At 36.8% G+C, this 12,972-nt stretch overlaps 1 protein-coding gene across 6 annotated transcripts in view; it reads right to left on the reverse strand.

Annotated features, from left to right (window-relative positions):
• RC3H1 (ring finger and CCCH-type domains 1) overlaps positions 1–12,972 on the reverse strand; it is a 63,091-nt gene that overhangs the window by 36,320 nt on the left and 13,799 nt on the right. For 5 of the 6 annotated variants that reach the window (XR_011468716.1, XM_070396867.1, XM_070396866.1 and 2 more), the window contains exons 2-7: positions 10,075–10,467; positions 5,934–6,054; positions 5,030–5,269; positions 4,435–4,610; positions 3,460–3,660; positions 1,025–1,157 (exon numbers count right to left, since the gene is read on the reverse strand). Coding sequence is in view for 5 of the 6 variants with exons in the window: in XM_070396867.1 (XP_070252968.1) it covers positions 1,025–1,157; positions 3,460–3,660; positions 4,435–4,610; positions 5,030–5,269; positions 5,934–6,054; positions 10,075–10,305 (1,102 nt within the window). In the remaining variant the exon portion in view is untranslated. The remainder of the gene's footprint in view (positions 1–1,024; positions 1,158–3,459; positions 3,661–4,434; positions 4,611–5,029; positions 5,270–5,933; positions 6,055–10,074; positions 10,468–12,972) is intronic. The other variant, XM_070396865.1, reaches the window with a different exon arrangement.

The raw sequence follows: 12,972 nt of genomic DNA on the forward strand, positions 1-12,972 counted from the left end.
ACAAAAGACTCAAGTTTTAAGCTCACATACCTCAAGAATGAAGTCATTTACAGAGAGAATGGGAACACAGGAGGAAGAGTGGGTAATGAGTGGAGACGAAATGAGGAGATGATAGTGAATCTCAGAAAGTGGGTCTGGAGTAATGAAGAGAAAACAGTGATAGAGATATTTGGGAGTCTATTATCTCTAACGAGATAATACCTGATGCTGGGAATGAATGACCACCATCAACAGAGTGCAGAGAAAACAAAATTCCAAGAATACAACCAGCCAACTCCTTGATGGGCAGGAGAGGAAAGAATGGTAAAAATAAGAGAGAACTAGCTTTTAGACAGGTCAGAAGAAAACCAAAAGACTACAGATATAAGCTATTATAAGAGTTTCTATATCAAGGAAGTAGTCAACATTATCAAATGCTGAAGACAAATCAAGTAATTTAAGGACTAAGAAGAAGCCTTTGAAATAAGAAACTGGGAGGTTACTAGTGAACATTAAGAGGGTTTTATATCAGTAGTGGGAATAAACACAAGGACAACAATAGAATACAAGCTAAAATATCTCAGATGAAGTAGTAAGTGAAAAATTAGGGTGATTTTCAGGTCAAGAAAGAACAGGAAAAGTGGTGAAAATAAGAGAGATATTTGATAGAATGAGATACAGAGAAGGAAAACATGGGACCAAAAAAACACAACTAATGACATATGTTTTAGAAAAAATGAGAAAACTTTAGTCAAAAAAGATGAGAATGGTAAAATACAGCACAACTTGACAATGAGAGAAAAAAGAAACAAAGGATTCCAGAGAGAATCCTTTGCTGGTGAAATGAACAGCATAGTAAAAAGTATTAAATAAAAATTAGTTGAAATAATATAAAGAGACAGACAAGAATGGGGGCAGAACATAAATACTGTAGAAAAAATCTGGAATAGCCCATTCTGGGAATGGTAACAAAAAATAATTAAAAGAACCATTGAGCAGCACTGAGGCACACATAGGACAGTCCATTAACATCCCTTGGGTTTACCTGGACTAGGGTCAATGTTTGCTAATAGCTCCAAATGGGGTCTTAGTCGGTTCAAATTTGCTGGATCTCCGGTCCGCTGGAGAGCAATTGTTAGTTCCTGGACACTTTGTGCAAAAGAGGCTGGAGTCTGCAACTTAAAAAAAGAAAAATATTAACTCTCCAAAGGCCAGATAATCCTTTGAGGGGGGAAAAAGATTATTTACAATATCACAATCATTTTTGCAATTTATTAAATTTAATTTTATCCTTCCCCACATCCCGAGCTTTGGCCAGATATGTATTGTGCCCTTGCTTCCCTCTGCTATCACGTTCCTTACATGTGAGACCTCTCTCAATTCTCAGTTTGAAAGTACTCTTTTATGTTCTTAGTTTGACTGGCCCTTGGGGTCCTTCCAAATAATTGAAATCTGGAAAGATAGTCTAGAAATAATGCTATACAAAGGACAGAACAATGAAACTGAACTCAAACTCAGTTTGAGTTTAAGTTCTGTTATAGACCAAAGATCATGACACAGGCTATCATCTTTACAGACTCTCTCTAAAAATCAATGGGGGAAAAATATCCTCAGGTGAGGATTAACAATAACAAAAACTATCATTACGAAAGTTTCAATATGTTATAATCAGTTAGTCGCATAATTTCAGACCTAAAAGTTGCAGGTAAAGTTTGGCTAAAGGTATCTAGGGGCCCTAGCCAGTTTGGTTCAGTGGATATAGCATTGGCCTGCGAACTGAAGATTTGCAGGTTTGATTCTGGTCAAGGGCATGTACCTTGGCTGCAGGCTTGATCCCTAGCCCTAGTCGGGGCACATGCAGGAGGCAACCAATCAAAGTGTCTCTCTCACATCGAAGTTTCTCTCTTCCTCTCTCTCCCCCTCCTCCCTCCCTCTCTCCCTCCCTCCCTCCCTCCCACGCTCTCTAAAAATCAATAGGAAAATATCCTCATGTGAGGATAAACAACAAAAAAAGGTATCTAGGGAAGACTTATAGGACAGAAGAAGTAATATATATCATATTGAAAATTTTGCACCAAGTTGTTATAAAACACATTTCTCAATTCTCCTTTAACATCAATCTTCTACTCATTCAAAGAATTCTATTTGGGGGAAGTAGGAGGGAGAGGGAGAGAGAGAGAGAGAGAGAGAGAGAGAGAGAGAGAGAGAAAGCAGAGTAGCCCAGAAAGAGGCTTAGTGATTAAGAACATGGATTCTAGAGTCAGAATACCCCAGTTCAAATCCGATCTGTCACTAGAGAAATGTATTTAACCTCTTTGTCTCTGTATAAACGGGATGATAGATGGCTGTTGAGAAGACTAAATGAACTGTTTAAACCACCAGGCACATAGTAAGCTCTTAGTAAGTGTTAAATATTGGGCAACATCGTGACCTTATTTCTCTCAGTTAATGGTTGGGTAACTCTAAGTATATCATCTCTATGGTTTTAAGTATATAAGGTAAAATAGTAAAAATTAAATTAAATACTATTATTGAACATAGTATATTTATTTACAAGGTGTTTTTATAGCACTTTCATATATTTCATATTGAATTACAACACATTTATGGTATGCTCCAGGTTGTTGTTTTTTAAGTGTGCTCCAGTTTTAAGAGAATTAAAATTAGCTCTTAGCCCTAACCGGTTTGGCTCAGTGGATAGAGCGTCGGCCTGCGGACTGAAGGGTCCCAGGTTCGATTCCGGTCAAGGGCATGTACCTTGGTTGCGGGCACATCCCCAGTGGGGGGTGTGCAGGAGGCAGCTGATCGATGTTTCTCTCTCATTAATGTTTCTAACTGTCTATCCCTCTCCCTTCCTCTCTGTAAAAAATCAATAAAATAAAATTAGCTCTTAAAGTCAGAAATAAATAATGAGCCCGATCTAAAATTCATGTGAACTCTAGTGACCTTTTTTTCATCATAACAAACAACATTAAGTAAAAATAAGTTTACTGAAAATTTGATCAAACTTAGAATGGTTGGTAAGTTATTATGTGAAATTTTTCTGCTGAGTATAATATGAAGCCTCAGTGTGTACATCTTCCAGACTTAAATGGCTGCCACAGGCAGACAATAAAGGCACTTAGGAAATGGGTTTAACTAACACGGTGAACAAAACTCAGAGAACAATAAAAGTAGGGAGAGAGGCAACGATATAAAAGAAACGCCAGCCTCTCAAAGAATGAGCGAATGCGTGCTGGAAAAAGCATTAAAACACTAATTAAATATTATATGAAAATGTCAATTATACCTCAATTTAAAAAAATCTTTATATTAGCAAACTGGTATTTTGATGTGACTAGTTACGACATGACACCGGACTATAGAGAATATAACTTAAATGAGTGTGACGTATAGTACTCACTTTAATACACACTTGTTAAATGAATCACCCAAATTCCAGGATTACTGCAAGAATTCAGGAACAACAAAAGGGTCTACCTTGTCAATAATGGACTGCATATGAGATTTGTGAGACTGGTCTCCATAAAGCAAAGAGGACCACTGGTCTGGTGCGATTCGTAAGCCTGCTTCCATAGCAATCTGAACTATCTGGGAGTCATGCTCTCGCCGCAGAGCTTCATAGGTCCTGAATTCTTCTTTCAGTTGCATCAAAGAGGAATCTTCATCACGTTTGGTGACCTAACAAGACACACATAATCTCATTGTGAGTCAGGTAAGGAACAAAATGGGCTTATTCTTTGTAAGAGCATCTATAGATAACAGATAATTTTCTTAAAAAAAAAAAAAAGTTCTTAATTATTTCAGAGAGAGGAAGGGAGGAGGAGAAATAGAAACATCGATGAAAGAGAAACACCAATCGGCTATCGCCTGCATGCCCCCTACTGGAGATCGAGCCTGAAACCCGGGAATGTGCCCTGACTTGGAATCAACCAGCGACCTCCTGGTGAAAGGGACAACATCCAACCAACTGAGCCAAACTGGCTGGGCTTAACAGATAATTTTTAATGTAACAAACAAATTTCTTATAGTAACAATAGCAAGGTTAAAATGGAGCACACCATTTTGCCAATAAAACATTTCCCCTTTTACAGATGTCAAAATCCCTGGAATGATATCAGACCAAAGAGCCAAATACAGCTGATTTCCTGCTTCAATGACTCTCTATCCAGACCAATTCTCCTTGTAGTCTTGGTGGAAAGCTGAGCCAGCTTATTAGTCTCGCCAAATAGAAAAATCTGTAAGCCTTGGTTTGATCTATGTTGTTCAATATCTAACATACAAATTTAATACAAAAAGATTTAAGTTTAATAGGATGCCATCTGTATTCTTTAAAAGAAAAATTGCTAACTTTTCTGAAAAGACTCAGGCAACTTTATTAAACTAAAAGTTTTATTAATTGTTTAGGGAACGGACAATGTTTCCTTTAAGCTGAAATGTAACAGAGGTTCATACCTTGAAGCAGGAGGCTCTATACAGGAGCTGGACAACATGCCCAATGCTAGTTTTAGAGGCTTGAGGGAACCGTGGCTCTAACCTTTGCACCACAAAGAGAACCAATACTTTTCTTGACAAAGCAGAACCATCTTCTAAAGCCAGGAGAACCAACTTTAGAGCTTCCTCCTGCATTGCTAGGAAAAGTTAGGCAAAATCAAAATTTATCATGTGCAGGGATAAGATAAATTCACTTATTAAAAGGGCAATACTCAATAATTTCTGCAGGTATCACTTAAATAGGCAACGCAATGATAGATAGTTACGCTTTTTAACCTTTTGGGGGCTTTTTGTATTACATTTTATTTAAGAAAGGAGATAAAAAGTCAATACGTTCAAGAAAAATGTCTATCAAAATGAATAAACTTTTGGCATTAAGGGAAAAGTTAAGTGCTCTGAAAAACTGACGTGGAATCACCCAAACCATAGTTATCAAGTAGAATATTGCTTGGTAACAACAGAATTTGCAATGAACTAGTTGTTGTATATATTTATAGTCCCCAGACCATACTTTTAGAATTACTAGTGAGGTAACATATGAAATTTAATTATATACCTGGTCCAAGGAACTGGCAGCCCCGAGCCCTGACTGCTGCCCAAAGATTAGAAGAGAGTTGCTGAGGATTCTGGTGCTGGAGAATGAGCTCTGTAACTGTTCGTTCACCTAAAGATCGAGCTGCTCGCATGGCACGAATCCTGCCTTCTTCTTCCACTAATTGGCAGTGGACCAGAGTCACCAGCTTCCTCTGCATTGGGCGACTCAGAACACTCTGAGTAGTGCTATTCAGACCCACTCCTTTAAATAGAGTAAAAAATTATTTCTAGGTTTACAATGCAATTTTAGAGAGTTCAGAAAAACTTCCTTGGATGGACTGATTGATTTATGGGTTCTACTAGAATATTTAAAATGAATAACAGAATGACACAAGTGAAGCATTTCTAAAAGTATACAAAAGCTTTTACCTCATGCAAATACATTAATGACATTAAACATACCATTATTCATTTTAATCATGGAGAAATAAAGATGAAAAGGCCAGACAATAATAATTAGTGTAAGACCCAAATCTGGAGGTCATAAATAACAAGCTGTAATGGCAAGATAATAACGGCAACTTCCAATTTTATTACCTTCCGTATAGCACACCATATAAAACTGAATAGAAGGCAGACAATTCAGTTGCCAAATGATAGTTAGCCCTTCTGAAACCATTATTGCATTTATACTTATACTTATTTCTGTAACTCATTCAAATAATGCTTCCAACATCACATAAACTCTCAATTCACTACTTTGTTTGATATGGTTTGTAATAACATCATTTAGCATTAGTGAGTTTGATTTACACTAAATAAATTAATTTCATTAACATTCGTTTACAGCCCACAGTTTTTATGGTAATAAAAGTATTTTTAGTAAACATTTGCTTAGCATTACTAACTGCACCCACCCGACTTACCTCTAGCGCTGCTGAGTGGTTTCAGGTACAATGCTAATTCTTCTACACATTTCCTGGCTTCGTCATAATGCTTTGTATCTTCAACCCCACTACACAATGTAACGGGCTGCTGCTCAGGGACCTAGAGATCAAAAGAAGCGGTCTGCGTCAGTGCTTACTAATCAACTAAACAAGTGCTTTTTTGAGTATGTTTTACGCACTGCCATTTAACACCAGTAACATCAAAACTCCCATTAAATCTACTGGATTCTTAAAGAACTTCATATTCTTTTAAGTACTATTCCTTTCATATTTTTTCCACTCCTACCCCAGCCCAAAAAACTAATCTATTTCTGTCTCTATAAATTTGCCTATTTTGGACATTTCTTATAAACAGAACATAGAATGATACAATAGCTTCCAAAGTGGCTGCACCATTTTTGCATTCCCACCAGCAATAAATGAGTTTCTGTTGCTCCACATCCTCACCAGCATTGGGTGTTGTCAGTATTTTGGATTTTAGATATTGTAATTGGTGTAGTAGTATCTCAGTGTTTTAATTTGCAATTCCAAATGTCAAATGCTGCTGAGTTCCTTTATTTGCTCATATGCTATCTGTGTATCTTTTTGGTGAGGCATCTGTTCAGAGCTTTGTCTATTTTAAAATTATGTTCTTTTTAATAAGCTGTAAGAGTTTTTTACATATTCTAGATGCAAGTTTCTTACCAGATATGAGTTACAATTATTTCTCTCATTCTGTGGGTTGTTCTTTCACTCTCTTGACAATATCCCTTGAAGCACAAAGTTTTAAATTTTGATTTAGTTCAATTTATCTTGTCTTGTGCTCCTGAGTGTCATATCTTAAAAAAAACAACCACTGCCGCCGAAACCGGTTTGGCTCAGTGGACAGAGCGTTGGCCTGCGGACTGAGGGGTCCCAGGTTCGATTCCGGTCAAGGGCATGTACCTGGGTTGCGGGCACATCCCCAGTGGGAGATGTGCAGGAGGCAGCTGATCAATGTTTCTCTCTCATTGATGCTTCTAACTCTCTCTCTCCCTTCCTCTCTGTAAAAAATCAATAAAATATATTTAAAAAAACAAAAAAAAACCACTGCCTACTCCAAGGTCATAGATATATCTAGGCCTATATTTTTCTTCTAAGAGTTTTATAATTTTAGCTCCTACATTTACCCTTTGTTCCACTTTGAGTCAATTTTTGTACATGATGTGCGGTAGAGGTCCAATTCATTCTTTTACATTTGGATATCAACTTTTCCTAGAACATTTTGTTGGAAAAACTGTTCTTTTCCCATTGAATGACCTTGGCAACCTTGTCAAAAAAATCATCTGACTGTACATTGGGTTTATTTCTGAACTCTCTATTCTATTACATTACCTAAATATGTCTTTATGCCAGTACCACACTCTCTTGATCACTTTAGCTTTGCACTTTCAAAATCAGAAAGTGTGACTCTTTTTTGTTCTTCTTTTTGAAGATTGTTTGGCTATTTGAGGCCTTTGTGATTCCATATAAATTTTAGGGTGAATTTTTCTATCTCTGAAAAAAAGAACCACCACTGGGATTTTGATAGTGCTTACAATAAATCTGTAGATTACTTTGGATATATTATCATCTTAATAATACAAACTCTGCCTCTCCATGAGCATGTGATGTCTTTCCATTTATTTATATCTTTTTAAATTTCAGCAAAGTTTGCTGAAACCGGTTTGGCTCAGTGGATAGAGCGTCGGCCTGCGGACTGAAAGGTCCCAGGTTCGATTCCGGTCAAGGGTATGTACCTGGGTTGCGGGCACATCCCCAGTGGGAGATGTGCAGGAGGCAGCTGATCGATGTTCCTCTCTCATCGATGTTTCTAACTCTCTATTCCTCTCCCTTCCTCTCTGTAAAAAATCAATAAAATATATTTAAAAACAAAAAACAAAAAAAACCTCATTTAAATTTCAGCAAAGTTTTATAGTTTTTAGAGTACAAGTCTTTCACTTCCTTTGCTAAAATTATTCCTAGGTATTTTATTCTTTTTGATGCTACTGACTTACATGTGTTTTTAAAAAAAATATTTTTATTGACTTCAGAGAGGAAGGGAGATATAGAAATATCAATGATGAGAGAATCATTTATCGGCTGCCTCCTGCACACCCCCTATGGGGATTGAGCCCACAATCTGGGCATGAGCCCTGACCAAGAAGAGAAGACCTCCTGGTTCATGGGTCTATGTTCAATCACTGAGCCGAACCAGCCTCGGCTAGAATTGTTTAAATTTCCTTTTGGGTTGTTCATTGTTAGTATAGATATACAATTAATTTTTGCATGTTGATTTTTTAACTGCAACTTTGGTTAATTAATTTATTAGCTCTAACTTTTCTTTTTTGTTGTTATTCTTCACCTGAAGGTATTTTTTCCATTGATTTTTAGAGAGAGTAGAAGGAAAGAAGGAAGGGGGAGAGAGGGCGAGAAAAACATTGATGTGAGAGAGACACATAGATTGTTTTCCTCCCGCACATGCCCCAACCAGAGCCAGGGATCGAACCTGCAATCACGGTACATGCCCTGGACCAGGAATAAACCTGCAACCTCCTGATGCCAGGGCCAACACTCTAACCCAGGGGTGGGCAAACTTTTTGACTCGAGGGCCACAATGGGTTCTTAAACTGGACCGGAGGGCCGGAACAAAAGCATGGATGGAGTGTTTGTGTGAACTAATATAAATTCAAAGTAAACATCATTACATAAAAGGGTACGGTCTTTTTTTTTTTTTTAGTTTTATTCATTTCAAACGGGCTGGATCCGGCCTGCGGGCCGTAGTTTGCCCACGGCTGCTCTAACCACTGCGAAACACCAGCCAAGGCTCTAACAGTTTTTAAATGGAACTCTTTAGGGTTAAAATAGTAGATATTATGTGTTAAAATGCATACGATCCTACCCTCAAATTTCACAAACATTAGCTGTTTCAGTTAAGATATGAGAACGACTTATTCATTTTGTAGGGGGAAAATCAGTTCATCCTTAGATATCTTTACGAAAAGATATCTGCCTCCTGCATGCCCCCTATTGGGGACTGAACCTGCAATCTGGGCATGTGCCCTAACCAGGAATGGAACCAGTGATCTCTCCAATGCATGGGATGACACTCAAGCAACTGAGCCATGCCAGCCAGGGCCAATAAGTCTATTTTTAATATGTTCCCAAAATGTCATACTGGAATTTTCAAAATAAAAAGAAAAATGATTATAAATAAAAAATTAAGTATAGGAAGAAAAGAAAAAGCTGCACTTTCCCTTTGGACAAATATTTTATAGTATTGCTGATGACATCGAAACAAGTATGTAAGTAAATTAAGTTTTCCTTTTGAATAAGAACTGCTCTGTTTACCTTCAACATACATAATATTAACCTTCTCTACTTTCTGCAGCCTTTAGGATATCTGAGTGGGGTTAGATCCAAAATTTCAGTATATTTATTCTGATAACGATTTACAGTAAACAGATGGTACTTTGGACACTATGCAAATTAATCTGGTGAGGGGTTATTTAAGTGAATCATATCTGGCTTTCAAAACCCTGCCTCCCATGACTTTGTGAAGCCTTCTGAAGATACCACTGATCTTGAATTAAAAAATACTGACAGAAAACTTTCAAAGTATTACTTTCAGAATTACCACACTAAACTTTATGGTTATCTAGGGATATTTGCTCCTACCCTAGATAAATGGTTCCCAAAGGCTGTGGGCTACAGTTTCTTGTCACCTTCTTCTTCTTTCATTTTGATTAATATCTACTAAGTAAAATTGTCTTAAGCAGCTTCACTTTTCTTATTAAGTAAAATGCAATGGTTTTGTGAATAATATTTTCCTCAATAATAAGAGGTCCTTGTGACTTCGTAGGTTTCTCTAGTAATCGGAATTGCTAAATTTGTTGAGAAAGTCGGACACCAGATTAAAATATTGTTACCGTATTATAACTGAGAAACACTGGACTACCACTGTAAGTCTCCTAAGAGAATGAAATAAAGGATTTGCACAGTACTGAACAGAATTTTATCTATTTAAATAGAGGGCAATATTATCCAGTTTTAATTCAACAAATTTGCCTCAGGAGGAAAACACACACAGAAATTAAAAAGTATAGTAGGTCACCCATCATACCTGAGCACCCACTAGCTGAAGCAACGCTGAGTTCACGGGAAGGAGCTCAATGTCAGTATTGATAGTGGTCTGGTCAAATGGGCAAGCCTTCCGGTGGAGTTTATTCAGGCACATCTTGCAGACAGTATGGCCACAACCCAAACTGATGGGCTTTCGAATTGTTTCGTCGAAAGTCTGAGTGCAAATCGGGCAGGAAAGGAAATCCGTCCACTGTGGAGCTTGTACAGGCATTGCTTCTGGAGTTACAATTCACTAACACACACACACACACACACACACACACACACACACTATCTAAAGCAAAGATTCCACTGGAATCAAAATCTTTGAAAAAAGTTTATCTTTTTTTAATAGTTTCTGTAGATACAGTCAGCACATAGTGTGAAATATAACCTGGAAAACAAAGAAAAAGAAAAAAAAATCAATCTCCCTTTTTAAATTACACTGTCTTCTCAGCCTACTACCTCCAACCTTTTATAGTGCATTTATATCACCATACCCTCTTATTGCCCTTTTATAGAATTAGAGCCATAATAAAACATCCAATCTCAGACCCTCAATTGAAAGATGAGGTACAGACCCCAGAAAGACAGAATAACTTGCCTAAGGTGACACACGAAGTTAGTAATAACATTAAAGATCCAAGACCTAAGTCTCTCAAGTTTATCTAAATCTGTGATTGTTTTATATTTAAAAATTAGCCTTTTTAAGGTGGTCAATAATATTCTGTTTTTTAATCTGTACTCCAGTTACATGAATCTGTTCAGCTGTGAAGTTTTATCAAGCTCTACACTTACAACATGTACATTCCTGTTGTATGTTAACCCCTCAATAAAGAGAGAATTGGCCTAAAATAAAAACTACCTTAAACTATTTTATCATCAAATTCGGTATGGGTAATGAGATAAAAAGAGATTGTACTGTTTTTTTAAGGTTTATTTTTAAGATTTATTTTTAAGGATTTTAGATATTGTATTTTTAAAAAATGTTTTATTTTATTGACTTTTTAGAGAAAGAGGAAGGGAGAGGGAGAGATAGAAACATCAATGATGAGAGAGAAACATCGACTGGCTGTCTCTTGCACGCCTCCCACTGGGGATCTAGCCTGCAACCTGGGCATATGCCCTGACTGGGAATCGAACTGTGACCTCCTGGTTCATAGGTCTATGCTCAACCATTGAGCCATGCTGGCTGGGCAATAAACATATTTTTAAAAAAATAATAAATAAATCTCAATATTTATATTAATAAAATGAATAATTAATATTATAATTTTTCTCAGAGCTTTTTGTTTTACAAAGAAATAAGATCTTCTAGTAAGAAAAGTATTTCAATGAACAATAAACAATAAGACCAATGACTCGTTCTACCAGCTCAGTAAGTAGTCTCCAGATATCCAACTCCAACTATTATAGCTGCTGTGTACCACTCAATTCAAATCCATGCCTCTGCAAAATAACAAATAACTATATGTTGTGAGCCTCAAAGGTTTAACTGTGGTTAAAGTAACTGCTAAAGAGCTACTATAAACTTAAGAAAACATGATATAACAGAGCTTGGTTTTCTGAAAAAAATCTGTGTGTCAGGCATTATTTTAGGTATTTTCAGATGCTTCTATTATTTAAAAAGGCCCAGTGCCTGAAGTTAGTGCACTGGTAGGGTCCCTAGCAGATGCTAGTCAGGGCCTCCCTCCCTTCCCCCTGCCGGCCCTGCCCCCTGGTGGAACTCCCCGACAACTCCCAGTTGAGGGGACAATTTGCATACTATGCTTTTATTATCTAGGATCTACCATAAATCTAAATCACAATATAATATCTGTTAGGTATTTTAGCATTTTCAGTATTCTATACACAGTACCTTATTAACTGAATGCTCACAACAATGATATAATGTCATTATCTCCATTTTAAAGATAAAGAAACCGAAGTACAGCCTGGTCAGTGTGGCTCAGTTGGTTGGAGTGTCGTTCTGTACACTGAAAGGTTGTGGATTCAATTCCTGGTCAGGGTGCATACCTAATTTGAGGGTTCAGTCTCCAGTCAGGGCACATATGGAAGGCAACCAATTGATGTTCTCTGTCAAAGTGATGTTTTTTTCCTTTCACTCTCTTCCCCTCTCTAAAAGTAATAAGCATACCTTCAGGTAAGGATTAAAAAGAAAAAGAAAAGAAATCAAAGTACATAGAAGTACTCAAAAACTCAAGGCTAGTAAGTGGCAGGATTGGGATTCAAACTCAGACAGAACTAACTCCCAAACTGGTACTTTTAAATCCCATAATTTGTGCCACCTTACAGATGAAAGTTAATAGTCACTAAAGTGAGGGAACTTTTAGGGGTGATGGAAATGTTCTAAAATTGAAATATGATGATGGTTGCACAATTCTGTAAATTTACTAAAAATCATTGAACCGTGCACTTAAAGTAAGTTAATTTTATAGTATGCAAATTATACTTCAATAAAGGTGCTAAAATAGTCATTGAAGGCTTTTTATAAAAGGTCAGTTTCAAATGTAATAACTTAAAAATATAAAGACATTTCAGATTTGTTATATGAGCATAGCGATACCACTATTAGTCATATTGCTTTGAGGATTCCATTCACATATTATAAACTGACATTTTAAATGTTTTAAAGCATATTACCATCTTCTCTATCACAGGTTCATCTTATCTGCTTCTGATTTAGAAGGCAAAACATAGAAATTAAAATTCATCAAGTATCTACTCTGGGCCAGTCACTCCTCCGAGGCATTACTAGGCCCATTTTATAGAAAACTGCTGAGCTGCTGCAGCATTAAATAACTTGCCCGAAGCTATAAACTGTGGAACTGAGACTAAAACTCAGCTCTTATATGAACTGAAGCATAAGTTGCTCTGAGAAAGATATTATATCAAACAA

The sequence above is a fragment of the Myotis yumanensis genome, unplaced genomic scaffold (genome assembly GCF_028538775.1).
Source record: "Myotis yumanensis isolate MYYU_CA2020_CCGP unplaced genomic scaffold, mMyoYum1.0.hap1 SCAF_17, whole genome shotgun sequence".
NCBI lineage: Eukaryota > Metazoa > Chordata > Mammalia > Chiroptera > Vespertilionidae > Myotis > Myotis yumanensis.